General features: G+C 54.0%; 4 protein-coding genes and 1 long non-coding RNA gene across 8 annotated transcripts; 2 read left to right on the top strand and 3 right to left on the bottom strand.

Moving 5' to 3' along the window:
* The first annotated feature begins 520 nt into the window (after positions 1–520).
* Gpr62 (G protein-coupled receptor 62) lies at positions 521–2,607 on the top strand. Its single transcript, NM_001398913.1, has one exon. The coding sequence runs from the start codon at positions 776–778 to the stop codon at positions 1,850–1,852; it is 1,077 nt and encodes a 358-aa protein (NP_001385842.1). The 5' UTR covers positions 521–775; the 3' UTR covers positions 1,853–2,607.
* Positions 2,556–12,792, bottom strand: Pcbp4 (poly(rC) binding protein 4). 3 transcript variants are annotated; one of them, NM_001191883.1, is made up of 13 exons: positions 12,637–12,792; positions 6,287–6,431; positions 6,130–6,153; positions 6,000–6,032; positions 5,666–5,782; positions 5,307–5,438; positions 5,029–5,157; positions 4,724–4,798; positions 4,499–4,543; positions 4,352–4,415; positions 4,191–4,243; positions 3,935–4,104; positions 2,556–3,434 (listed from the first exon to the last, which is right to left on the bottom strand). In NM_001191883.1, the coding sequence occupies exons 2-13, from the start codon at positions 6,365–6,367 to the stop codon at positions 3,146–3,148; spliced, it is 1,212 nt and encodes a 403-aa protein (NP_001178812.1). In that variant the 5' UTR covers positions 6,368–6,431; positions 12,637–12,792; the 3' UTR covers positions 2,556–3,145. The 3 variants fall into 3 exon arrangements, with proteins under 3 accessions (NP_001178812.1, XP_063121888.1, XP_006243865.1); XM_063265818.1 differs by having other exon boundaries at positions 2,556–3,828; positions 12,637–12,777; XM_006243803.5 differs by having other exon boundaries at positions 2,556–3,237; positions 12,637–12,777.
* A 921-nt stretch (positions 12,793–13,713) lies between these two features.
* Positions 13,714–17,751, bottom strand: Abhd14b (abhydrolase domain containing 14b). The gene is made up of 4 exons (NM_001007664.1): positions 17,692–17,751; positions 16,521–16,748; positions 15,100–15,341; positions 13,714–14,758 (listed from the first exon to the last, which is right to left on the bottom strand). Exons 2-4 carry the CDS (start codon positions 16,729–16,731, stop codon positions 14,579–14,581), a joined length of 633 nt encoding a protein of 210 aa, NP_001007665.1. The 5' UTR covers positions 16,732–16,748; positions 17,692–17,751; the 3' UTR covers positions 13,714–14,578.
* A 1,094-nt stretch (positions 17,752–18,845) lies between these two features.
* On the top strand, positions 18,846–26,690 carry Abhd14a (abhydrolase domain containing 14A). 2 transcript variants are annotated; one of them, NM_001009670.1, is made up of 6 exons: positions 18,846–19,007; positions 20,763–21,102; positions 22,100–22,313; positions 22,457–22,572; positions 25,920–26,155; positions 26,339–26,685. In NM_001009670.1, the coding sequence occupies exons 3-6, from the start codon at positions 22,120–22,122 to the stop codon at positions 26,519–26,521; spliced, it is 729 nt and encodes a 242-aa protein (NP_001009670.1). In that variant the 5' UTR covers positions 18,846–19,007; positions 20,763–21,102; positions 22,100–22,119; the 3' UTR covers positions 26,522–26,685. The 2 variants fall into 2 exon arrangements, with proteins under 2 accessions (NP_001009670.1, XP_008764721.1); XM_008766499.4 differs by lacking the exons at positions 18,846–19,007; positions 20,763–21,102 and having other exon boundaries at positions 22,120–22,313; positions 25,920–26,023; positions 26,339–26,690.
* LOC134480228 (uncharacterized) lies at positions 20,091–22,570 on the bottom strand. Its single transcript, XR_010054476.1, has 2 exons — positions 21,855–22,570; positions 20,091–20,756 (listed from the first exon to the last, which is right to left on the bottom strand). It is a non-coding gene; the product is annotated as an uncharacterized LOC134480228 (long non-coding RNA).
* Positions 26,691–27,323: the final 633 nt, after the last annotated feature.

Raw genomic sequence — 27,323 nt, 5'->3', positions numbered from 1 at the left:
AGCTTCTAGTTCTGAGGTTGGGGAGGAGTGGTGTTAATGGTGCACCTGCAGGGTCTTTAGAAGAGAGCTGTTTTGCCAGCTGTCGAAGTACAAAACCCACTAAGCCAAGGCCTCCTCTTCACATGTACTCTGCAAGATGATGTGCCAAGGTAATACTGGCTGATCAGCCACTTTGTGCCATGCCCTGAGATTTCTCTCTCTCTCTCCTTCCTTCAGACCTCCGGGGTGGGAGCAGGCGGGGGAGGGGAGGAGGAGGGGGTAAGCAAACCTAAATGTTTTTTCCTGATTCCTGGTCTACCTTGAGAAAAGTAATGCCTGACCAAACTGTCCCCACGCCCCACCCCTGAGCAAGGCAGGGAAGGGTCTAGGTTCAGTAAGCTGTACCCTCAGGCAGTTTCACAGAAGAGCCTCCAGTCTCCAGCTGGCAGCTGTTAGGGCCAATGGGGTTGGCACCAGGCCCTGACCCTCCCTTACTAAACTGTGTGTGTCTTCAAAGGGAAGCATCAGAGTGACAGCCAGTACCATCTCCACAGAGGCTGAGTTGCTGGAGCCGTGCTAGGGCAGGGGGAGAAAGCCGAGCCAGGCTCAGCCTAGCTCACCCATAGGGCCCACTACACTTCGCAAGAAGATGGCAGCCTGGGCGTCGGAGTCACCTCCTGGGCAGCCTACGAGGTGAGGGGCCCTGAGGAGCATGGGACAGGTGATGGGAATCCTGGAGCCAGAGGCTCCATTTCCGCTCCCCTTATAGCAACCCCAGTGAAGCCTGAGCGTTCAGATGGCCAGCAGCTCGGGGCTAAGCGTCACCGAACTCGCGGGCTCGGTGGGGTTTATCCTGGCGGTTCTCGTAGAGGTGGGGGCCGTGCTGGGCAACGGCACTCTGCTCGTGGTGGTGCTGCGCACGCCGGACCTGCAAGATGCCTTCTACCTGGCGCACTTGTGTGTTGTGGACCTGCTGGCGGCCGCCTCCATCATGCCTCTGGGCCTGCTGGCTGCGCCGCCCGGGCTGGGAAGTGTACCCCTGGACCCCTCGTCGTGCCGGGCGGCGCGTTTCCTCTCTGCAGCACTGCTTCCCGCCTGCACGCTCGGCGTGGCCGCTCTCGGCCTGGCGCGCTACCGCCTCATAGTGCACCCGCTGCGGCCAGGCGCGCGCCCGGCGCCCGCGCTGGTGCTCACCGCGGTGTGGTCCGCGGCCGCGCTCCTGGGCGCACTCTCCTTGCTCGGGCCACCGCCCGCGCCACCTCCAGCTCCGGCTCGCTGCTCCGTCCTGGCCGGGGGGCTCGGGCCCTTCCGGCCACTTTGGGCGATGCTAGCCTTCGCGCTCCCTGCCCTTCTGCTGCTGGCCGCCTACGGTAGCATCTTCCTGGTGGCGCGGCGCGCCGCTCTCCGGCCCCCGCGCGGTACCCGGCCCCGCTCCGACTCTCTGGACAGCCGCCTCTCCTTCTTGCCCTCCCTCCGGCCACGTCTGCCTGGGGGCAAGGCGGCCCTGGCCCCAGCCTTGGCCGTGGGCCAGTTTGCAGCCTGCTGGCTGCCTTATGCCTGCGCGTGTTTGGCGCCCGCGGCTCGCGCCGCAGCGGCCGAGGCTGCTGTCACCTGGGTAGCCTACTCCGCCTTCGCGGCTCACCCCTTTCTCTATGGTCTGCTGCAGCGCCCGGTGCGCCTGGCGCTGGGCCGCCTCACCCGCGGAGTACTACCTCGGGCCCCGAAAGCTTGCACACCGCAAGCCTGGGACCTGCGGACACTCCTTCAGCGCCTCCAGGGACTCTGCAAGGACCCTGCCCTAGGCCCCTCGGAGGCACCAGAACAGAACCGAGAATTGGCTGGACAGAGCCCGAGAGTGTCAGAGGCCACCTGAGATTTCTCCTGAGTTGGGCTAAGGAGGGCGGGGTCATAGGGCACATCTACCCCCTGCTCAGGTTGTGGCAGGTACTCTGCACGCACTAATGGCTCTGAAGTGGCAGAGGGGGTGGTACTTAGCTGGTAAGGCTTCTTAGGAACCTGATTCTGGGCAGAAGACTACCTGTCTTGTACTCAATCCTACCTTTTCAGGGGCCTCACTGTTCCCATCTGTATGCTGCACCATCATAACTGAGGACCCCTCCAGTGTAGGCCTTTTGAACTCATGAATACTCACTCCCTGGTGCAGAGAGGAGAAAGGCAGGCATGGTTAAAAAAAAAAAAATAAGAAGAGGGTCCTAAGAGCTCACAGCCAGAAGGATGAGCCAAGCTGGACGGGGTCGGGGTTTCACCACAGCAGGAGGAACCAGTGGAGAGGCGTGCAGAGTTCCCTGCCATCTGTACCATGGAGAAGCTGGTCTGTTCGATTCAACCTCATCACCCAAGCTGCTCAGAAAACTACCTGATTGGTCTGGTGCTAAAGGCAGGAGATTGAACACCGCCCCACCCAAAGGGCCCTGTGGTTTCACCCCAGAATGGACAGAATGGAAAGGACTGTGGGTCAAAGACAGCTGGCGGATTCAGACTGGGATTCTTTGGGGTTTCAGTTACATCCCTTCCCTGGAAGTTTTGTTACCCCAACACTAGTATTATTTCACGGCTTTCTGGTCGCTGAGAATATTTATTCAAAAACGGGGATTGAAAAAAACTGTACAGAGTGTCTGCTGCTGAGAACTGGGCCCCTGCCCCCCAGGCCACACCCCCTGCTATAGGCAGAGCCCTCTCTTTGGGTTGCCCCCCGGACAAGCCCAGCCAGTCTATTCCAGTCAAAAGGGTATCAGTGGAAGCAGCAGGATCTGCAGGGGATGAAGAGAAGCTTGGCCCCAGCCACCCCTCACTCTCCTCCAATTCCCACTGGGGCAGCAGGAAGAAGCCCAAAGGGATGGAGAGGACACGAGTAGCCCCTCCCACGGCAGGGCACTGGGGAGGCCCCAGCTACTCCCTGCATCCAAGCATAGGTCTGAAGGGGTGGAGCCCCTGCTCTGGGGCTGCCAAACTCCTAGAACCCTGGGCCAGGAACTGTCCCCTCTCTGAGGAGGATCTCCAAAGATGGGGCAGGGTAGGGGGTGCATCCATGCGTCTGGCATTACTGGCGCTTGAGACCCCGTGGTGGAGTCTCCTTGGGCAGGAAGGATGTAGAGGCAGCCCCTGCCGGCGGTCCTGCCTGCCCCCGCCTGTGCCTCAGCCGGCCTCAGTAGGGGGAGAATTTCTGCCGTTCAGCTTTCTTGCTCCCATTGGCCGCTGCCATCTTGGCAGTGTAGGCCGCCAAGCCCGGCGGTGGCCCTGGGGAAGCAGGTGGTAGAGCCAGGAAGGGCACAGGCTTGAGGCCGATGAAGTTGGAGAGGGAGATGGCATAAGGTGTGCCCAGCAGGCCTGGGGGAGCTGTGGGCAGGGCCGTCAGGGGTGGCGAGAAAGGGGTGGGCAGGTCTGCGGGGGCTGAGCCAGGCGTCCCCCCAGAGGTAGACTTGGCCGTCTCTAGACTGGAGAGAGGGATACAGAGGGGAGATGAAGGGAAAGGTGGGGGTGAGACAGGAGCCATGAGGTCAGCCAAAAGATAGAGGAGTAGACAGGAGCGGGCATGGGCTGGGTGTGCTTGAGGGAGGGGTTGGAAAGGTATGAAGGGAGGGAGGGCAGAAATCAAAGGCAGACAAAACAGGGTAAGAGGACAAATAGGGGATTGGGGATTTAGCTCAGTGGTAGAGCACTTGCCTAGCAAGAGCAAGGCCCTGGGTTCGGTCCCCAGCTCCGAAAAAAAAGAAAAAAAAGAGGACAAATAGGAGAGAAGATCTGAGGAAAAGGACAAGGATAAGACAGGATATGAGGAACGATACAGAAGTCGTAAACGAGGCAACATAGGTGACTTAGGTAGGATACCTAAAAGAAAGGAGGAGCTGAGGAGCACCGGGGAACTGCTCCAGAGCACAGGAGGTGCTCCCTTCCTCCCCCCGCCTGTGCTCCCCGCTGCCCGCCCCATGCTTACCAGGCAGTGATGAGGTACTGAGCCAGGGCAATGGAGACCGGTGAGCCAGTGATGGTCACATGCCGCTCCCCAGCACCCTCCGCTTGGTTCCCGATCTTAATGTGTGCCCCTGACATCTGCCGGATCTCGCTGATCTTGCTGCCCTGGCGCCCGATCACACAGCCAATCAGCTAGAGGGGAGGCAGAATTTAACCTCAAGCAAGGGCTAGACCCCTGGGATCCCCTTACCACCCGCAGCCCCCGAGCTTCTGCTTACATCATTGGGAACCAGAAACTCCTGCGAGCTGGTCTGCGTGCTGGGATCCAGTCCTGAGGAGGAGAAGAGGGACTGAGTTGGTTTTAGGTCTCAATGGGCCTCCCAGCCCACTGCAAGGGGTGCCCAGCAGCTGGCTGTCTCCTTGAGCGAGAACTGCGTACCTGGCACCACACTGGGTGACGCAAAGGGAACTGCATGGCCTGAGAGCTGCTGGAGCTTGGTGACCTGGGCCAGGGAACAGGGTCAGAGGTCAGAGGGGATGGGGTGGGCAATCCAGGAAGGGGTGTCTCAGGATACGGCTCACTTACCTCTGCAGGGGTCACTGCTCCATACTGACCCTGGACAGAGAAACCCTGTGGGAACCAAGTAGTTGAAAAGGGAGTCACCGTGACAGGTCAGGGAAGTCTAGTCCGATCATTCCCCGTCCCCTCCTCCCTTCCTCAGGCCCCCCCAGTTCTTTATTCCTCTCCCTCCTCCACCCTGATCCCCCATTCTCCGGTAAGGCTTCTAACCTCTCCAGATGCTTCCCTCACCTGGTTGGCGGAGAGGAGGACGGTGCCTAGGGAGAGGCTCGGGTGATACGGGATAGTGGCTCCTTTGGGTGGGGACTGGAAGGCACAAATTGAGAAGCTTTGTCAGGATCCTCCCAGGCCTTCCCAAGAGCGTTAAGGCATTCCCACAGACTCGGGAGAATGCATCCCAGGGCGCCCTAAAACTTACGATCAACCTACAGCTGTAGTCTGCCTACCCCACCCCGCCCAGTGTTACAGCCATACAATCTGGATGGTTGACAAGCACCCGGGGCCTCTCCTTCCCTCTCTCCCACCCGAGGAAGCACCTCCAGGATAACAGCACAGATCTGGCGAACACACAGGATGATGGCATCAGGCACCCCAGACACAGTGACAGCACGCTCTGTGGAATTTGGAAGCAGGTCCCCTGCCACCTGCACCTGGGCTCCTGTAGTCTACAAATAGAAAACAGTAACCACCCCTGTAGACTCCAATAGCCAAGCAAAAGGCAACAAAGGCCTAGAGTGCTTCAGGAGCGCTAGTTCACTCTCCCATCGAAGGGTAGAAGACACACCCCTACGGGTGGTAAGCTCTCCCTGCTCACCTCTCGGATCTCCTTGATTTTGGTACCTGCCTTCCCAATCAGTGATCCACACTGGCTGGCAGGGATGACAAGGCGCAAGGTCACTGGAGGTCTGGAGACACTGCCACCATTTGCAGGAGCAGCACAAAGGTCCTGGGGCAGGGGGACAGGGAGTCAGCCAGGTATGTCCCCGGTACTCCCCCACCCTCCCTCAAGAACTCTCCTGAAGAGGAATAAGGAGAATGCCTCCTCCCTAGACCTCCTCCAAGGGAACTCGGCCTTGGACTTGACCTTCCCTCCCCCATAGCTGCTATCTGGAGACAGGGTCAGGTTTCTCACAGGCAGCCACCCTCAGACTCCCACCCCAGTTAGGCACAAACCTCATCCAGCTTGAAGGCGATCATGGAGACTGCATGGAAGACGGCAGCCGTGGAGCCGGTGATGGTGGTAATTCGCTCAGGGCAGGAGCCCTCGGAGATGGTGATCCGGGCACTGCTCTGAAGGTGTGGGACAAGCACTATGCAGCAGGCGTTGTCCCCACAGTGGTGGCAGGAATCTATCTTTCTGCCCCTCTCCCTAGGCCCCAGCCAGGGCTAGAAACTGCCATTCTTCTTGGGCATTTATTTATCACAGGTGGAGTGACTGGGGGGGGGGTGATCACCTCCCCTACCCTCAGCATCAGGACCCCGGGCTCCTCCCCTACCACATCTTTACCTGCTCCCGGATTCGCTTTACAGTCTCTCCCTTCTGTAGGAGACAAAAACCAAGATTCCTAAGCGGTCACCTCTTTACCAGGCTAAGGCTCTTGTCGAGGGGCGTATACAGGGCAGGGATGGACACCTACCTTCCCAATGATGCTGCCCACCTCCTGCAAAGATAACAACAGTGGATTCACATGAGATGAATGCTCCAGGCCCAGCTCCTCCTGTCACTCAGGCAGGGAGGAAGCACTGAGACCAGACATGTGCTACCACCAGGCTGTGCCAGCCCCACCCACTCACCTTCCCATGCATCAGCATCCGCAGGGTGAGGGTGATACTAAGCTCTGGCTCCTCCTCCAGCCCCGCATCTGAACTGCTCATCCTGTCAGGCGGGGCTGGGGCCACAGTGGCCGGGCAGTGTGTCCACGCTGTGGTTCAGCTGGCTCTGGAGAGGGCAGGAGAGAAGAGTGTCTGAGAGGAGTCTTAGTTTTCCTGACACTGTCCTCACATGGGAACCCCAGAGCCATGCTTTAAAGATAAAAGGTTTATATGAGCACACTGCAGCTGTCTTCAGACACACCAGAAGAGGGCATCAGATCCCATTACAGATGGCTGTGAGCCACCATGTGGTTGCTGGGATTTGAACTCAGGACCTCTGGAAGAGCAGTCAGTGCTCTTAACCACTGAGCCATCTCTCCAGCCTTTCTGACCAGTGTATTTGTGTGCTTTTTGGCTGTGTGATCCTGGTCATTTGAGCCTTCTGGGCCTTAAGTCACCCAACCTAGAAAATAACAATTCAATCCTACACTCCCAAGTTTCTGAACGTTAAAATAAGATAACCAGGGGCTGGGGATTTAGCTCAGTGGTAGAGCGCTTACCTAGGAAGCACAAGGCCCTGGGTTCGGTCCCCAGCTCCGAAAAAAAGAACCAAAAAAAAAAAAAAAAAAAAAAGAACCAAAAAATAAGATAACCATGTGATAGATACCCAGACTCCTTGACTATTGCTCCCTTCCTCCCAGCTATTAGAAGGATGGCAGGAGATTATAGCTCGGTGGTTGAATGCTTGCCTAGAACATACGCTGCCCTGGGCCTGAGCACCAGCATGGGAGGAGAGGGGTATTAATGAAGTGGTCTGGACATGTATGAGAAACCACAGGATAGCTTCCTCCCTGACTTGGAAGAGAGGATCCTTGTAGATTGAGCCTCCATTGTGGAGTTACGGTTGAGTGTACTTGGGGCCGGGCATGGTGGCCCAGGCCTTTAAACTCAGGATGCACCCAAGTTAAGGTTCTCATTCAAGGCTAGCCTGGGCTATGTGTTAAGAACCCATTTAAAAGAAATTAGACAGAAAAGTATACTCTAAATATGAAGTATCTGCTTCCAGAGACCAAAGAGGGAGCTTGAGCTTGGTAAAGGTTTGAGGTGGGAGCCCTTGAGGTGATTTCCTAGGGACCAGGGGTCATTAGAAGAGAGGGTCACGGGGCTGGGGGTTTAGTTCAGTGGTAGAGCGCTTACCTAGGAAGCGCAAGGCCCTGGGTTCGGTCCCCAGCTCCAAAAAAAAGAACCAAAAAAAAAAAAAAAAAAAAAAAAAAAAAAGAAGAGAGGGTCACTGCAAATGGCTCTGGGCACGATCCATTCAATTTTGACACGGGAGTAAAGGTGGGCTCTCTCTACAGTGGTTATTTCTGATCCATTTCCTGTGTGCTCAGAATGGCCCGCACACAGTAAGAAGCATAGAGACTGGTCACGTTTTCCACCCAGGACACACTACTGTACCAGAAACATGTCACTGGGGCTCTGGGGTTCAATTTCCACACACAGCAGAAAGGATCTGTCTCTTTGGTATGGGGTAATGGGTAAGAGAAGGATTTGGTGGGCTGCAGGAATGGCAAGGCCATTAACTGATGGAGCAAGGCCGAGCCTGAGATTAGCTACTGGGATTAGCCCAGCCGCCAACCCTCCCCACCCGACCCCCTTTTCATGCCTCAACTTAATCCTGAACCTTAATCCTCCTCAGAAATCCTTCAGCAGCGGCTGTCTCTCCTCAAGGCCCAGACTTGATGGTGAACTCATTGGGGACCATAGCCCAAGGAGGACAGACAACGGGTCTTATGGTTAGACATCACTAACCATAAGAATTCCTTCTGCCCAGAAGGGTGTTGAAGCAAGGGATAAGTGTTCCCAATGGGAGCACCTTTGCCAACCCACTGTCCTACCCTGACATGAGGGTCAGGGTTGCAGGGCTCTGCCCAAAGCCTTCCTCTGAATGCCGGCTTGAGTTTGGGTATGGGTGCATAGGAAGTTCCTAACCTGGCTTTTCTTGGATACCTGAGTGAGGTACTGTACCAGACACAGTCTCCTTTCCTCCTTGCTTTGGAGACCATCAGGATGGCAACCTTGTTCCTAAGTGCCTTTTCCTGGATGCCCACGTCTCCATCTGAGTTCTGCCATAGACTCGCCAGAGGGTGGAAACCAGCAATAGATTTGGGGCCTGTGTTCTTTGGGCATCCTGGCCAACCTCATGCTGGCTGCCCTTGCTAGACATTCCCTGGCCGCCTGCACTTCCCCCATCAAAGCGCCTGTGATGACGTGAATAGTTTCTGTCTCCCTGGACAGCCAAGCCTGGGAGCCCCTTAGAACAGGAGCCAAAGCTGCCACCTTCTCCTTGTGTCCCCAGGGCTCAGTTCAGAGCCAGGCTAGAGAGGGTGCTCAGACGCGCTGGTGACTGGAACAGACGAATTTGCTGCACACAAGGGCAACCTAACAGCTAGAGGGTCTGTAATCTGCCCAAGGTCACAGAAAGAAGGGGAGTGGAGGGAAGAACAGGGTCCAACAAGCTAGTGTAGGACTCGACCGGGCTCCATCTGTGTCCCATTTGAAGCTGTTTCAGTCTAGGTCTCTAAGTCCTTTTCTGAAATGGAGTTTAGACTTTGGTGGCCAGGGGAGTTCCTGCCTGCCTGACCTATGGCTGTTCATCCTGTCTGGAAAGACTGATGACTTTTCTGGGATCATAGAATCTTAAGCTCCAGAACTCTGTGGACTCTAACTGAGTGATATATAGTGGGAAATCTAAAAGCAACCCTTAATATCATCTCCTCACTTTCTGTGACCCCAGGAAAGATGGAAATGTGGACAGAACTGCTCAGTCTTGGCGTGAAGATGCCTGGGTCTGCAGCAAAGACCCACTGCCTCAAATCCAATAGGTGATCTTGGCCTAGTTCTTCCCTAGCCTGGATCTGGATTTGCCCACCTGCCCTGTTTGGGGAGCTGGGGCGAGAGAGAGCGGTTGGTATCTCTGCGACCCTGTTCTGGAGACGCTGGAGCTTTTCCTATCTTTTGGAAAGAATAAGGCCTCTGACCCTCCTCCAGGCCTCTCTCCCAGAGCCCTGTGCATAAGTAGCCTCACTGGACATTCATGACCAGATGCCCTGCTTTCACTGCTTCGGTCCGGTGGGCCCCAGGTCTCTGCTGGGCCACCCACGTGGCAGCTACACATCATGCCATGCTGACCTCCAGCTCACCTCTGAGGGTGCCCAGCCCCCTCTGGTCAGCCGAACTCCTTGGCAAGAACATCCCACAGTCAGACCAAGCCTCTGACCTCAGGCCTTCCGTCTTGCTTCTCAGGCCCCCTCCTCAGACCAAGTGCCTACTCCTTCTGAACCTGGCTTCCTGCCACTCTGGCTGAAGGGGCTGGGGGAGGAGGGGGTGACAGCTGTGTAAGCGATGGTGACTGCCCCCTTCCTGCCCCTCCCCCCCAGCTGTCTCTCTCCCATGACAGCTGCCCAATCAAAGGGCCAGGGGCTTAGCCAGCTCCCCCCCACACGCAGGGATCAAGTGTCCTCGCTGGCTTTGTTCTAGTGGGAGAACAATCCAGAGGAGGGGAGGGCTCCTGGGGCCAGTTGAACCAAGTAGACTGGCCCGCCCCTCGGGGGATTCCCTCTGCTCTACTGCCCAGCAAGTCTGGACCACTAGACACTGTGGACCCACCTGGGCTGGGGAAGGTTGTGGAAATCCAGTCTCCAACTTCACCCTAGATCTCATGCTCAGCATGTTCCCCTTAGCAATCCTATCCTAACATTCTCCTCCAATCCCTACTCCAAAAACAGCCATCCTGGCCACACCCGATGATGCTGGGGAATGGTTGAGCATCAGGCATGGCAGGGTGTGGCAGGAGTGTGGCCACTGGGCCTTGGGAAGGAGGAGGTTGATAGCCTCGAGAGCTCCAGACTCCCTTGTCCATCCTACGATGGGCACGCTCAACCTTGCTGATTAACCTGGTCTCCATATAACCTGTCCAGCATCCTCAGACCCAGTCTCAGCCTTTCAGCCTCTCAGGAAGGCCAATCATCCCTAGTTTGGAGGGAGGAGAGGAGAGAACTAGGGAACCTCTAGGCCCTGGTTTAAGCCTGTCTTATAAAGTTCCAGGGAAGAGGAGCATAGAAAGATTAGAAGCTGATAAACTAGTCAGTGACAGAAATGCTCTAGCCTCCCCAGAGCCTCCCAAGAGTCTTCACAGCCAGGCTCAGTACTGGTGCTGTCTATCCAAGTTGAGAGAGCTCTCTAATTGCAGATCTCCATGCTGAATGTTCACTCTGCTAGTTAACAACCATCTATGATTCCCTAAGACCCGCAGTATTAAGACCTGACCTGGGCACTAGCAACGGAGGCCTCCATGGTCCAGCCCCTACCAACTTCTCTTGTCACATCTCTGCCCCATTTCTCATACACACCAGGCTACAAAATAGGTCTAGCAACCCCGAGCCTCAGACAGAACCTTTGCTAGCTTAAAATACTTAGCCCTTCACTCTTTGACAAAATTCTTCTCAAAAGCCCCCTCCTCCATGGAGCCCTCCCCCACCATCAAATCAGGCAAAATTCCTCTGGCTTCTGAGTTTTCCAAAGACACGGCTGCAAGTCAAAGGAGGCCCAGTGGACATTTCTGAGCCTATCTTTCTGCTACAGAAGAATAGGAAATCTGAGACAAGACCTGGCCCTGGGGGTAAGGGGAGGAGTTAGGGCTCGTAGGCCTTGGAATATCAGAGACCTTCACCATCAGGCCTCAGAATCCTGGGGTTAGGGGACTGAGCACGTGGGCACGTGAGCACTGAGGACGTGCCTGGTTAGAACTCCAAGTTCCGTCTTCATTCAGCATCCCAGCCCCTGTTCCTGCTGAGTTCCCAGCCCCAGGGGCTCCATGGTGCTGAAGCGAGGAATTTGAGAATTCTGAGAAACCAGACTGGTTCCCCTAGCAGGAAGAGGGGCTGGTAGGAACTCGGGAGTGTGAGATAGGTTTCACAGCATAGAGGTGGGTTCAGCCAATCACAACTGGAAAAGCCTCACCAATCAAGAGAGGGACCTGAGGCCTAGGGAGGAAGGGAGTTGTTTAGAGGACTGCATGGGAGGCATCAGGCAGGCCAGGAGTACCCGTGGGTCCACCTGTACAGCTTAGAGCCCTTCAGGACCTAAGCGTTGGTGATGGAGGCTGGAGGAGAGTGGGCCGATGGACAGAGCTTGTCTGGGGACACAGGGTGGGGCAAGCCAGCCTCTCTGCGGCCTGGGCCTGCCAGGGTGTGTGGGCCGCCTGCTCCCAGCCCCCCACCCTGAGCATGCAAAGAGAACAATCCCCTTGTGTTTGGGCAGTCTGAGCCTGCATGCTGATGAAGGCTATGGGGTGGGGGCTGGGATAGGGGTGCTTTGAAAGTTGAGGGGGTTCCAGGACCAAGAAGGATAATATTCTCAAATGGAAAAACAATAGACCCTCCCAGGTGTTGGCCCCGAGGCCACCAGGGTGACCCCAGTGAACACTAAGAGTCAGAGATCAACTCCTGACCTAAGCTTGGTGTTTATGGGGAAAACAGGGACCCTGGGGACACATGCCTTGTTGGTCCAGGAAGAAGGTAACCATCCTTGGCTTGGTGGGGACCCAAAGCCACGCATTCTGAAAGAAGGGGTGTGAGTGGACCAAGGTACATCCCCCTTGAGGACCATTCCCTTGGGTGCCGGGGTGGGGCGGGGCCCTGGGTGCCACAGGTCTCAAGATGGCGGGCCTGGTTTAGGAGAGTGAGGAGGTGGGTACCTCCCTCTCCTGGTCAGGGATACATCATGCCAGGTTTAAGTATGTAAGAGCCCCTTCGCCTCCCTCTGCAGTACCCCAGCCAAGAAGCTAGGTCAGAGCTAGAGACGGTGAGCCACAGGAAACGGGAGAACACTTTGTGCTCCCAACTATCATCTCCATCCACCTTGGCCTGGAGGTCTGTGTCTGGCTCCTCTAAGGACTGCAGAGAATGGGAAGGGGTGTGTATGAGCCAGGAGCTGCAGAGAATGGCAGATGAGAACAGAGGCGAAGTAAAAACCCGAACCTGGGGCATGAGGTCCAGAACTGAGAGCAAGCTCAAAGGACAGAAACGGCAAACAGGGTGAGAGCCTCAAACCTGGTACCCAAGGTCCAAGAAACCCCTCCCTGAAGTGGGGTGTTCCCCTGGAAAACCAACGCCCCCCACCTGTACAGGCCTCAGCCGCATTGGGCAGAAAGCGTGTTCCTCGCAGTACCCCCAGGCCCGCGGTCGGGTTGTACACAGGAATGGATTCCCCCCCCCAGCGAACCCCCAAACTTCAATGGCCCGCGGTGCCCCGCCCGGCCCGCGCCTTACCTCTCTGGGGCTGTTCTGCGGTGGCGGCAGCGGCGGCGCGGCGGCTGGGCCGCTCAGTCCCACATTGTCCCCGGGAAAGGCGGCCGCTCACAACTGCGAGTGACATCAGCTGCGAACAATGAGGGGTTTGACAGGCGCGGAGCCCGGCCGGCCCGGAGCCCGGCTCCGCGCCCCCCCACCCCCACCCCCCGGCCCGCCTGGCCCGGCCCCGCCCCCTCCCCGGATCCGATTACAGCGCGGCGGGCCCGCCCCAGCAGCCCCAGTGCCGCAGCCGCCCGCCCCGCCCCGCCCCGCCCCGCGCGGTCCGGCGCCCGGAGCATCCGCCGCTTCCGGGAGGGAGCGGTAGACCCTTCCCCTGCGGCTCACCAGGGGCCCCGGATCTTCCTTGTGTGGCTCTCGCCCGGCCTGTCCTTCCCGCCCAGCGCTTCTGCGGAGCTCCCCGCAGCCTTCATCTCAGTCCTGGCCGCGCCTCCGGGCTTCTGTCCCACCGCCCTCCGCCCTGCCCCGGCTCTTGCTTCTTCACCATCCTTCACTCTGGAGTCCAGCCCACCTAGACCCGCCACCTACGGCGTCCGCACTACCCTGCCCTGGTCCTCCCAGCAGAGGTTACCCGACCAACTGGAGGAGGGGCCTGAGATACGTGTGGCCCTTAAGCAACCTTGTCTCGTGATCCTTCAAATCTACTGCCAGATTCCTTTTGGAGCTAGGGTTCTAAGGGTCAGAGTGCCATTAACTCCTTTTACTAGGAAAGGGATAGGGGTGTGTGTGTGTGTTTGTGGGGGGGGGGATAGTTGGGCCCGCCCTTCCCCCATCTCAGAGCAGATATTCTCTCCCCCTCTCGGTAATCGGCTCATGTGGGTCCCACTGACCTACACCTCCCCCCTCGGCTGAGTCTTTTGGCACCTGGATGTGTGTGGGTGGGGAGGGGAATCCAATCTCCCTTTCCCTCCATCTGGCCTAGTGGACAAAGGGCAGGGGGACCATCTGGTCCCGCCAGGGTGGGGGAGGAGCCCACAGTGGCAGTCCCAAGGGGAAGGGGGAGGGGCGGCGCGCTGGAGACAGCAAAAGCATGTGAGGTCTAATTGTATCACTTTATTCCAGGGACCTCCGTAGTCGGTCTCCCTATCCCACTCCCAAACCTCAGAGCAGGAAATGGGCTTGGCTGAGAAGATTCATGCTTGATGACCAGGGGAGGCGTGCAGCCCCCCAAGAAGAAGGGGAAAAGAAAAACGGGGAGGTTGAAAAGCAGAGAGGTGCACCTTCCCTTCTGAGGAAGCAATTCTGGTCTGGGACCAGTTGCAAGGGGTTAGTAAGAGAAACCTAAGGGGTGCTTACATTTTTATTCTGGCAAATGAATCTCTTAAAAGGCTCCCTCCTAGGGGTGCTTACATTTTTATTCTGGCAAATGAATCTCTTAAAAGGCTCCCTCCTTCGTTCGGGGGAACAGCACATGTACCTGTGTCAGCGTGAGATGCAATGCTACACAAGAACGTGGCATTGGGCCAATCATGTGGACCCCTGTGCTGCTCCCAAGGGAGAGGTTCTGTTTGGGTGTGGGATAAATCTAAACAAGCATACACTCGTGTTATATGTGGCCTTAAGGGTAGGGGAGCAAAAGGAATGGACTTCTCTGTAGAGCAGCTCAAGAGGGAGATGGACCAGAAAGTAAAGTAAGGCAGGAGTGAGAGCCAAGCGGAAGCCTGTAGGAGAAGCTCATGGATTACCCACAATCAGAGATCTCTCCTTGAATCCAAGGCTTTTCCCACTTGATTTTACCTCCTTGATCTGATCTGTCACTGCGAGAGAAAAGCAGAAAGGACAGCAAGACAGACAGATGCATAGACAGACCTGTTGCAGGTGAGGCACAAGCCAGAGACCAGAAGACAGCAAGAGATCCTAGAGCAGGCAGTCAGTCTGTCGTCCCTATCAGCCGGACTCAGTCTCAAGCTAGCTCCTGCAGGAAGTCCAGAAGCCCCGTATGCCACTCATCCGGCTTGTCCAAGTAACAGGGATGCCCTGCCCCTTCCATGACCAGCACTCTGTGGTTGGGCAGCTGCTTCAGGTGTTGAAAGCTGGAGGAGCCCATGGGGTCCTGGTCTCCATATACAATGAGAGTCGGAGTCTGAGAGGAAGGAAAGGGGACAGAGTCAGGGACTTGTCGCACCAGCCCACTTTACAAAGGTTAGCTTCAGGCCTCGCCACCACTTTGGTCTTTTCTTGCCCTCCTGAGGAGGAGAGAGAAGCTGATCCGGCAGGTGGGGACATGGCTTTGTACTTTCCCCAGAACACAGTTTATACAGAGGTTAGCATTAGTAATTCACCAAGTCAACCAAAAGGAGTCTGCAGAAACCATCCCATTGGTCACCCAGCTCCCACATGAAGATGGCCCAGGGATGGACCCTGCCTTGCTCCTGAGATACCACCTCCGTGTCACGTTCACACGTACACATATGCATGCGGTACCTTCACACGGGCGTAGTCAGCAGCATTGATCTTGTCTGTGCAGATAGGAGCCACCGGTACATAGCCCCGGAGCTGGGACTCAGGGGCCACGAGGAAGGGTAGTGCATACATGCCACTTAATGATGGACTGATCACAACTAGGGATCCCAGCTCCAAGGCATCCACCACGGCAGCTAGGAAGCTGCCAGGGGCCAGTTCCCCAATAGGGGCAGGGGCTGCTGCTTCCTTGGATCGCCCAAGACCTGCAGGGATTCGGGCATAGGAGAGACAGGGACAATGAATGGGGAGGGTCCCTTCCTCCAGCAAGTGCTCCTAGGTCAACCACTCCGTGCCCAGGTTCATATAACACCCAGTCGACTGAATCCATTCACATCCACCCACAGCCCAGTGTATTATATCGGTGGCGAGAATGAGACAATCCCTTCCACGTTTGTCTTCAAACTAACAGTGTCCTGAAAGGAGTGAAGCGTTGGAGTCTTTATCAGGACCGGTCTGAGTCTTCGTTCTCTGTTTACTCTAAAGATGACCGTGGGTGAGGCCTCTCAGCCCTCCTCAGCTGCACAGTTTCCCCCTCTCCTTAAAGGGGGTTTAAATATGTCATTTAAAGTTGTGCATGTTAACTGTTTAAAAGGCACCGAGCCCTGACTTGACCCTGGGGTGCTGGGAGATCACAGCTGAGGAGACTACTTCTGCAGTGGGACTTACCAGCCGCCCCTCCCCCACAACAACATTAGTGTAGATCTTCACCTCCGAGCTCAGCCCAACCCACTGTTGGAAGCAAGCCTGACCAGGCTGGAAATCTGCCCTTGAAACCTGAAACTGTATCAGCTCTAGCCCGTGAGGGGATTAGATCCTGTCAGATAGGCTATGTCTCCAATTCCTCACTAGACACTAAAAGGGGTGGGGCCTGGCGATTCAGGTTGTCAAGCAATCTGGAAGTGCCCAGCTCAAGGACTGTGCTTGCAAATAGGTGACCGGGTACTTAGCCATCCATCAGGCCCTGTCATGCTTCCCAAGGCTCTAGAAGGTTAGTGCTATCACCAGACGGTCAATATGGTTCTCTCCAGGTACTTTGCTTCCAATCAGCTGGGCACCCTCTACTGCTTGTCAAGTACTAGCTAATGCATTTCACACAGATGATCTCCTTCTGTGCTCACTAGGGACAGTCACCAGCAGCAGTGTGGTACCTACCATTACAGATGAGGGAAGGGGAATGAGCCCAGAGGCTTCGAGACACAGGCCCAGTACCAGTGAAAAACAGCAAATCAGTTTATTGACCTTTCTAGAGCAAGACCTGACAAGTTCAAAGGTCTAGCTACCTAACTCCGTCAAGCTCAGGGACCAGATTGGCTAAATCCTTCCAGCCCTCCGTCCTCAAGCTTTCCCCAACCCTGGCACGGAAGCCCTACCCCCAGAAGTACCTGGCAGATCAATGGCCACAGCCCTGTAGCCAGCCTCAGCCAGCCTATGCAGAGTACCCAGGTTCTGCCAAGTCTCAGAGGAGAAGCGGATACCATGTAACAGCAGCACAGAGAAGCGGACAGCCTGCCCATTGCCAGGCCGGGCCTCTCTGAAGAAAAGACTCTGGCCCCGCACCTGGATGGTGCCTTCACTCAGCTCCACATTGGCCATGCCCGATGGTGATGTGCCTGCAGTTCAAAGCCAGGCTGATGAGGAAGGAAGGAACCCCTGCCTGGGAGCGGCAGGGAGCAGTTAGGTGACTACCAGGTCTCTAGGATCTGAATTAAGGTCAGGAAAAGCACATATTTCTGCCGCTCAAACTTGGTTGCTTGATGCTGGACTTTAAGTGTCTTAACAGAAACATGGCAGAGTTACGAATGTCGCATAAAAAATTTAAGAAAACCTGCTGGGCGGTTGGTGGCGCACACCTTTAGTCCCAGTACTTGGGGGGAAGAGACAGGTGGATCCCTGAGTTTGAGGCCAGCCTGGTCTATAGAGTGAGTTCAGAGACAGCCAGGGTTACATAGAGAAACCCTGTCTTGAGAAGACAAAAAGGAAAGCTATGCAAAAAGTGAAGAATCAGGGTGGTCTCTACTAGTTAAGGTATCTGCTGCTAGTAAAACTGGTATATGGGTCTATTCAATACTAGCTCATAGATATTAAATGAAGCTATGTATGAGGGGAAAAACTTACACATGCCTTGGACATAGTGCTCAACCAAGGATAAATACTGTCCTGATTGGCCTCATCTAAACCAACACTATCATACTGTGGCTGAACTAATAACACAGGCAAGAAACCAAGTTTGTTTGGGATGAAGGCCCTTTTTCCAGAAGCAGAAACACATGCACCGGTCAGCAAGGACTTTGGAGTTTCTGACTGCCAGGGACGCGGGGTGCTCAGAGCGCTAGCCGCTGGAGCCCAACCAGTTGACGCTGCGGTCGCCCGCGCTGCCAAGGCTCCCTCGGCTCACTGGCCACAGTTCCGGATCCCTGAGTCTGTCTGGAGGGAGCACGAGAAGGAGGGGTAGCCCAGAGAGAAGTGACCTGGAGAGCCGAGGTGAGAAGACTTGGGGCATGTGGGTTCTGAGTGGAGACGCAGAGAGAGAGAGTCGAGAGTCCAGGGTGGTACCTGAAAATGTGCGTGGTCTTCCGCAGGAGAATGGCGTGTGCTGTTGGCGGGTGGGGAGAGCAGTAGGAAAGGGGCTGGGCAGGAGGTGGGAACAGGCCTAGGTGTTCCAGGCGCCCTCTCTTGGTCACAAGCTGCCACTAGGCTCGTCTGCGCTTTAACCCTCGGTTCTTGGATCGAACCTGTTTCCCCAAGCCTACCTCCACCCCCATGTGCACCAAAAGCAGTGTTGAAGATCTCGAAACCCTCAGCAATCTGCCCCACACGGAAATGGCTTGACTTAAAGGCGAAAGCTATTTCTGGTATCATTGCTGTCCGCCACCCCCCCCCCATTCCAGCCCTCACCCCGAGTCAGGACAGTACAGGACGGGTTGTACACCTGTCATAAAGCTGACATCCTACATATCTGAGTGAAAGGTTCTGCCAAAGTTCAGCCAGGTGGCCTTGGAGTCTGTTCTGAGCCTGCAGAATGAATGTGGTTAATATCAACCTTGGCGAGGTACCAATAAGTAAGTAGTGAATCTTTTGCGCCCTTCAGGGCCTCACTGCCCCTCGCGAGGTCTGGTTGCAACACAGAGGCCTGAACCTGGGACAGACCAGATGTCGATCACAGGTTGCCAACCAATAATAAGTGCCCTGTACAGACCTCAACTCTGACCCAGCAGGGGAATGGGGAGAGTAAGGAAAATGCTTGGGCAGAAGCCTGGAGCTGATGCATGATAATAACATCATCTGGCACTTACGCTAGGAGAGTTCGGTGCCAAAAACTCTTCTGAGGCTTGACCTATCCTTAAGTTCTATGACAACCTTATGCAGTGGGTCTTTCCTAAACCCCATTTTGCAAACAAACCTGCTAAAATTGATGAATCTGGTGGCCCTCCACAGGTTCTCAGGCCTCAGGCCAAAAACAATTCGGAAAATCTGGGGCTGAGAGGGGCGGGCCTCGGTGCTTTAGGGCACCGCCCCACGTCCTTCCCTAGTAACCAGGCTTGGCCTGCAGCTGCATACTGCGCAAGCGCGCCTGGGTGGCTGGACTTCGGTCGCCAGCTTACCAAGGAGGAGGCTGTGCCATAACGCGCTAGGCTGTTTGGCAGTTGGCTCCGCCTAGGCCGGGCCCCGCGTCACCGGAGCCCTCCTGGTCACTCCTGTCAGTGCGGTGAGTGTCCCCAGGGAAGGAGGCACGCAGGTTGTCCCGAGATCTGCCATCCTTGTCCCTGCCGCTTGGGGCAGAGTCCTTCGGAAGGCGCAAGCGCAAGGCAACACGTGTACAACAGTGTTCCTGTGCCCCTATGCACGAGAATGTCTGTGTGTTTTTGAAGGTCTGGGTATAAGTGCTTCTCTCCGCTTTGGCCGGGGTGGGGTGGGGGTGAGGGGCGCCTGGAGGTAGGTGTTTTCCGGTCTGCCTGCCTGCTTGTAGGTCTCTTTTCTGTTGATCTCTGCATATGACTGCGTGTATTTCCGAAAGTTTATGTGTGTCCCTCAGCTGTGCGTTTCTTCCCCCGCCTGTCCCTCCCCACCCCCAGGTCCTTGCTTGCTAGTAATATCTTTTTCCTTGCGTCTTTTTTCTTTTTTTAAACATTTATTTATGTTGGTGGGGGGACACATAGGGAGGTCAAGTCCAGACTTGCTGGAATCCATTCATCCTTTCCACGGCTGTGAATTCCAAGGATTAAAGTCAGATTGTCAGGCTTGTCAAGAGCCTTCACCTGTAGCTCCTCCCCTTTTCATATTTTATTTATGGGGGAGGATGTGTATGGAGGTCAGAGGACAGTTTCAAGAATTGTTTGTTTGCTTTCACTCTATGGGTCCTGGATATCGAACTTCCATGCCTGTGTATGGGTTGACTTTTAATTTTTTGAGACAGTGTCTCTTTATGTGACCCTGGCTGACCTAGAACTCCCTATGTAGATCAGGCAGGCCTCGAGTTCACAGAGATCCTCCTACTTCTGTCTCAGTACTGTGATTAAAACCATCAGCCACCGTGCCTGACTTACACATGGTTTTGAAATCCTATGTGTCCATCCCTCTGCCTGTCCTGATAACAAAAGTTTTTTGTTTGTTTGTTTGTTTTTTGTTTTGTTTTGTTTGTTTGTTTTTTGTCACAGACTAACATCCTGTGACAAAACGTTTCCTGTAGAGAGAAAACACATGTCTACTTTTTTTTTTTTATTTATATGAGTACACTGTAGCTGTCTTCAGACACACCAGAAGAGGGAATCAGATCCCATTACAGATGGTTGTGAGCCACCATGTGCTCGCTGGGAATTGAACTCAGGATCTCTGGAAGAGCAGTCAGTGCTCTTAACCGCTGAGCCATCTCTCCAGCCCCAACACATGTCTACTTATCCCAGATAGGGAGCCCATGACAGACCCCAGCACGGATACCACCAGACTCCAACTCGTCGAAGCAATTATTTTTATCAAGGTTACTTACAGAAATATTTATGGGAGCAGAAAGGACTCAGAGACAGCTGTGTCACCAAGAGCCCAAAGCAGGGGTGACAGTTCACAAAACATGGAGCACACTGCACAGCCAGCAGGCAGCTGGACTGGTTGGAGAGTGCCTTTCCCAAGTGCCCCAGCTGGTGTGTAAGCCTCCTGTAGGCAGCTCGGCTGGTTTCTGCTTCTTCAGGGAGCTGGTGTGCTCTCGGACTCCTCTTTGCAGCTTAGTTTTATTTGGTGGGAGAGGGGTTCTCAGCTTTTGTGGTTTGCTCTGGCAGGGAAGGGCCTGGTGAATCTTGCCGGTTTCATGGAGTTCTTGGAACTGATTTCTGGTGGTTCACCTCCCTGCTTTGAGGAGCTTCTCTGCAGCATGGAATCTTTTGATCTTAGAGGAGACTGTTAACACACCCATGCGTGGGATTTTGTGGCTGTTACTGCAAGAGTCTGACTGCGTAAGCCACTGGGGATGCCAAGAGGCTGTTGTAGATTTGGGGGGATAGCCCTTTGAAAAGTGTGCAGAAGCGAGGCTTTTGTGTCTTTTATGAGAGTGTGCACTCCTGTGTGCCGTGGTAGAGGGGGCACTTCAGTAGCCCAAACGAGCACAGTTTAACTCCAACCTCCTTCACCTGCAGAACAGTCTGCGTCAGAACCCCTACAGTTGTCTACTCTTGGGCACTCAGGTTGCTCTGGCAACGAATGAAACCCCACCCCTTGATCCTGAAAGAAGCACAGGACACTAAGAGTGGTCCGTCCATCGGGATGCTCCGCCTCCTGGGAACCTGACTCCGCCTCCTGGGAACCTGAGCTAAAGCTTCGTGAAAACAAGCGTCCTTGGCTGCTCCAGTTAGGAAGAAGAGTGTGCTCTTCCTCCACCTGGCTCCTGATTTTCTATCAGCGCTGGAGGATCTGCTGCAGCCCACACACTGCCTGACTGGAGCTAGGGAGTGAGGCTTCCAGAAGAGTTCCACAGAGGTGCGTGTGGCCCCAGGTGGGCCCCAGCTCCTAACCCTACCCCACCACACACACTTTGTTTACACTCAGTAAAGATGCATCCAGAATCCCAGAATAAGACAAGCACGTGCATCTTAGGCCCAGTAAATGATGACAGGGACGCCCCCTCCCCACCAGCTTAGGTGGAGTGTCTTGTGAAAATCTCACAAGAAGCTTGGGCAGGTACCGGGAGGTTCTCCCGAGTTACGGAACTCAACTCAAGGCAGAGGGGGAATTCTCAAAGCAAGACCACCTGTCCTGCATGAGTTTAGCCTTCTGCGCTGACGAAGTCTCCCTACGGAGGAGTCCATGGAAAGATCATTTGGCGGAAACAGGGTGGAGGGGTGGGGAGTATCCTTCTCTCTGGCTTTCATGCTTCCCCTTCATTTCTAGACCCGCTCCAGTCCTCCCAGCCCCCACCATCTGACCCCTCAGCCATATGCCCAGAGTCCTCTGTGAACTGGCCCACAAAGGTTGAGGTGACCGCGAACCATCCCCTCCTATCGTATGGCACAGTCTGCTTTTAGCAGTTTACTCATTGTGAGGAAAGACAATCATTTCCACGCAGGCCCTCAGTGGAGGTCTCTCTGCACACTTTGACCTTTAGCAGCCTTCACTCCTCCACCCTCCTCATTCCGCAGTTCATCCATCTCCTGCCAACACACTTGATCTGATGGTTTGGAAGCTAGCCCTGGGTCCCGGTTCCCCAGCTGCTACTGCAGCAGAGAACTCACCTGTGAGCCTGGATTCCTTGGCGTCAGAGAACTATAGGGATAGTCAGAGAACAGATAGGGATCTGCTCGCTGTGTTTTCTGTGGCTTCTGAGTGCTTAGTGTGGAGGCCCAAGCACAGAGGCTACGACCAGAAAAAGTAGCCTGAGAAGTAGTTGGGTATTAGCATCCAGACATTCATTCAGGGCAAAAGAAGGGAAGAGGGCTGCAGGTCTTCCCCAGCCTCTCTCTTCCTTTTTCTCCTCCAGGCTGTGTGGTACAGATCTTCATGAGCCGGTACCAGGCAGCCCTGTTGGGTCTAGGCCTGCTCCTCATGTTCCTACTGTACATGGGGTTGCCTGGCCCACCCAAGCAGACTTCCCAGCTCGGGAGAGGTCCTAATGTCACAGTCCTGACTGGTCTCACCAGAGGCAGCTCCCAAATCTTTTACCGGGAGGTGCTGCCGCTCCAGCAGACACACAGGTAAATGCTTTACTCAAGGGTTTAGTGGCGACCCCAGCCCAACTCACGGGTCTCAGAGCCTGGGAGGGCAGTGGAAGACCCCTGGGAAGAAGGGACACTGGCTGCTCCGGTCCCATACCACATGTTTCCCAATGTGTCTGCAGGGCGGAAGTCGTGTTTCTCCATGGGAAAGCATTTAATTCCCACACATGGGAGCAGCTGGGCACACTGCAGCTCCTCTCAAAGAGGGGCTACCGGGCCGTGGCCGTCGACCTTCCAGGTAAGAACCCCCACATCCGAGTGTAGAGAGGACCGACTGCAGTCGGAACAAAGGAAGTCACCAGAAGGGAGAACTGGAGGGGCGGCAAAACTGGGGCGTATGGGTCCCCACGTCTGGAAAAACCAGCTGCAGTTCACAAGAAAGCACTACAATAAAGACCTGTTTTTATTTCCTACCTTGAAAACTACACTGTGAGTTATTTATCGCAGGTCACAGAGAAAACAGAAAAGTGATTCATTTCAGGAGCAACCATCAGAGAGGATTTCCCTGTGCTTTTTTTTTTTTTTTTTTGGTTCTTTTTTTCGGAGCTGGGGACCGAACCCAGGGCCTTGCGCTTCCTAGGTAAGCGCTCTACCACTGAGCTAAATCCCCAGCCCCTCCCTGTGCTTTTTTTGATGTGATTTTTGTGGCTTTCCCCCCACCCCCACCCCACTGGGGGCAGATAACTTGTTAGAGTTGGTCCTCTTCTTCCGGTTTCTGTTACTGTCAAGCTTGGTAGCCCCTTTACCCACTCTACCCACTCACTAAACAACCCAACCTCACCAGCCTCGGTTCTTCTTCTTCTTCTTTTTTTTTTTTTAAGATTTATTCATTTATTATATATAAGTATATATATAACCCAGAAGAGGGCATTGGATCTCTTTACAGATGGTTGTGAGCCACCATGTGGTTGCTGGGAATTGAACTCAGGACCTCTGGAAGAGCAGTCGGGGCTCTTAACCGCTGAGCCATCTCTCCAGCCCAGCCTTGATTCTTCTTTTTTTTTTTTTTTTTTTTTTTGGGAGCTGGGGACTGAACCCAGGGCCTTGTGCTTGCTAGGCAAGCGCTCTACCATTGAGCCAAATCCCCAACCCTGATTCTTCTTAACATTACACATGGACTATGCTTTTCTCTGGGTTTGTTGGTGTTTCTCGTACTGTGGATTGAACCCAGGGCCTCAAGAATGCTAGGCAGGCACTCGACCAACCGCTAAGCTACGCTCCTAGCCCCACGCCATCATTCTTCTCATTAAGAATGGAAAGTGTGGGGGATGGGAAGTAGGGGGATGGGAAGTAGGGGGATGAGGGTCGCCCAGGGACTAGACAGAGAGCTCAGCCTGGGAGCAATGAGCCTTCCTGCAGAGGATTTGAGTTTGTTTTTCTGATACCCGTGACAGGCAGCTCACAACAGCCTGTAATGCCAGCTCAGGGGACCCAATGCCCTCTTCTGGGTTCTGAGAGGACTTGAATTCACGTGCAAACCTACATGCAGGGATACACATATAAATTAAAAATAAAATCATTTTTTTAAGTGAAGTCTTTAGAAACCAATGCTACTTCTCTTTTGACTCTCTAAACAGCTGTGACAGCCCCCACTTTCAGGTATTTCCATGCATAGAGGTAACAGACAGGTGGGTTGGTGGTACAGACCTGTAATCCCAGATGCTCTGGAGGCTATAGCAGGAGAATCCCAGATTTAAGCCTGCCTAGACTACAGAGTGAGTTCAAGGCTAGCCTGACAATTTAGTAGAGACCCTGCCTTAAAATAAAAAATAAAAAAGGCCTGGGAATGTCATTCAATGGTAGAGTCCTTGCCTAGCATGTGCAGGATCCTGGGCTCAACCTACCTGTACAGAGACAGACAGACAGACAGACAGACAGACAGAGACTGAAAGAGAAACGGACACAGACAAACAACATGCAGGCTATATATGGAGGTTGGGAGTATTAGCATCCTGCTTGTTTAAATGAATATATTTACACCTTAATTTCCTTGGTTACCCAATGACTTGTAGGCCAAGCCAGGTCCTCCAAACCTCCTTCTCTGTTATTAATGCTGCAGTGGAAAGCATGGGAGACATGGACCGGCTTCTTATGCACATTCCTCAATTTAACATTGTCATAGTCATAGTCACCTGAAGTGCTCAAATGTGTAACCCAAACTTCTCTAGACATTTTGTGTTAACTATAGGAGAGCCAGGCATGGTGGCACATGCCTCCAGCACTCAGGAGGCAGAGGCAGGTGTCTCTGAGTTTGAGGCCAGCCTAATCTATAAAGTGAGTTCTAGGACAACCAGGAATACACAGAGAAACTTTGCTGGGGCCCTGGGGGAAGAAACCAGAAACAAAAGACACAAAGGAATAGTTTCTCTGGGTATCAAGGACAATTAGTTAGTCAAATATAGCTGGTCTTTGATAATTTCTGGGTTCTTTTTTTTTTTAATTATTTATTTAAAGTATACTGTAGCTGTCTTCAGACACACCAGAAGAGGGCATCAGATCCCATTACAGATGGTTGTGAGCCACCATGTGGTTGGTGGGATTTGAACTCAGGAACTCTGGAAGAGCAGTCAGAGCGCTTCATCTCTCCAGCCCTCTGAATTCTTCTTTTTCCCACCCTTTACCCCCCCTGGTTGTATCCCTTCTCGCTAGATAGAGAAAGAAAGATGGGAGGTGGGGGAAGATCTGTGAATCTAATTTCTTTCTTGTTTCTTTTTTGAACACGATTACTTACAAACCTCAACCAACCTCCCTGAATGATCACCAGCCACCAACCCCATCTAGCTGGGCTCTAGCATTTATATACCCTCTGAAAAGGTCCCCAACATCACACAATCCCAGAACCGTCTGCTGCTGGCAAAACCACACCTCTGATAAAGCACAAGACAAATCATAATCTGGAGCAGTCTGGAGCAGCTCCATATGGCCACACCTGAGATTAAAACAAAACATATTCTTTTTTCTTTTTTTTTTTAAAGATTTATTCATTTATTATATGTAAGTACACTGTAGCTGTCTTCAGATACACCAGAAGAGGGCATCGGATCTCTTTACAGATGGTTGTGAGCCACCATGTGGTTGCTGGGAATTGAACTCAGGACCTCTGGAAAAGTTAGTCAGATGCTCTTAACGGCTGAGCCATTTCTCCAGCCCCAACAAAACATATTCTTACAATGTTTCTGTGCTTTTAAAAAGAAACTACAACTCCAGAATTATCACTACAAGCAGGGGATACACTGTCTTCCCTTTCAGAAAAGCTACAAAACAGTTTTATCCTTTCTTCAGTCTCTTAGGTATCCACTCCTCATCTCCTCTAATCTACATGAGACATGTTCCCCTCTCACCACATGGGTTCCAGGGATCAGATTCTAGTCATCCAGCTGGTGCTTTTTACCCAGTGAGCCACGTCACCTGCTAGAATCATGGTTTGCTTTGTCTTTTAGTGGACCTGTTATACTAGAAAAACTTGCTTCTGAGAATAGCTGGGGTAGAGTGTGCTGTGTCCTCTGCTCTTTTTCCCACTGCAATGGGCAGGAAGTCCTGAGCACTTCTTAGCTCCTCTGAGGTTGTGCCTGCTGCTGTTCCCAGGTTTTGGGAACTCAGCCCCTTCAAAGGAGGTGAGCACAGAGTCAGGCCGAGTGGAGTTGCTGGAGGGCGTGCTCCGGGACCTACAGCTGCAGAATACTGTGTTGGTGAGCCCCTCACTGAGTGGCAGCTATGCCCTACCCTTCTTGATGCAAAGCCACCACCAGCTATGTGGATTCGTGCCCATCGCACCCACCTCCACCCGGAATTACGCACAGGAACAATTCCAGGCTGTGAAGGTGTGTGTGTGTGTGTGTGTGTGTGTGTGTGTGTGTGTGTGTGTGTATGACTGGGGGGGGTCTTAGAGAGTTGACCTCTGCAGTTCCATGGAAGAAGTAGAGTGTGGGACAAGTAAAGGAATAGCTGGTGGGTCGGGTCCTCACCAAGCCCCTGGATCAACAAGCTCTGGCCTTGCCCTGCAGACCCCAACTCTTATCCTGTATGGGGAACTGGACCACACCTTGGCGCGAGAGTCACTTCAGCAGCTCCGCCACCTGCCCAACCACTCCGTGGTGAAGCTGCACAATGCAGGTCATGCCTGCTACCTCCACAAGCCAGAAGCCTTCCACCTTGCCCTCCTTGCCTTTCTTGACCATTTGCCTTGAATGGACTCACTTCCCAGGACCCACCTCGAAGAGTCTAGACCTCCTCACTCTCCTCTTCCAGGGTGACAGTCCCTGGCTGTGATTGGGGGACAGGGGATCAAACCTAACCAGGACTTTTGTATTCCATTTCACAGGCACAATAAAGAAAAGCCTTTTTGTCTTGCCTGGAGAGTGATGTGTTTCCTGACTATGTGGGGAAGCTGGGAGTGGGAGGCAAGACTGCAGCAGTGCTGGGATTGGGAGGCTGGAGGCAGTGCTCCTGGGAGTCTAAGTGAGAGTGTAATACTTCCTTGAAATCTGTGCTCCCTTCTCTGCGCCTCAGTTTCCTCCGCTGTAAAATGGCCTGGTAACAGTGTCTAACAGGGGGAATGATTGTGGGGTTGAATGTGGGTGATATAGGACTGGGGGAGCAGGAAGATGAGTTACTAGGACTTCAGTCCCACTGGGGTCGGTAGGGAATATAGGTCACTTCCCAACTGCGCTGAGTGAAAGCAAGGGAGAGTACATGAAGGTGGAGATGGAGTGTGGTTTAAGAATTAAAACTGGGGGCTGAGGATTTAGCTCAGTGGTAGAGCGCTTACCTAGGAAGCGCAAGGCCCTGGGTTCGGTCCCCAGCTCCGAAAAAAAGAACCAAAAAAAAAAAAAAAAAAAGAATTAAAACTGATGTTTAACCACCAAACCTGCTTGCTTCCTTATTAAGGGTGAGCAGCCAGAGACTTCAACCCCAAGGGTGAGATGAACCCCTCCTTGATCCTCCCTGCCAGTTCCCTTGGTTCCAGGGTTGAAGTCTTCTGCCCCTTGT

The sequence above is a fragment of the Rattus norvegicus genome, chromosome 8 (genome assembly GCF_036323735.1).
Source record: "Rattus norvegicus strain BN/NHsdMcwi chromosome 8, GRCr8, whole genome shotgun sequence".
Classification (NCBI taxonomy): domain Eukaryota; kingdom Metazoa; phylum Chordata; class Mammalia; order Rodentia; family Muridae; genus Rattus; species Rattus norvegicus.
This window is presented reverse-complemented; position numbering and strand designations above follow the sequence as displayed.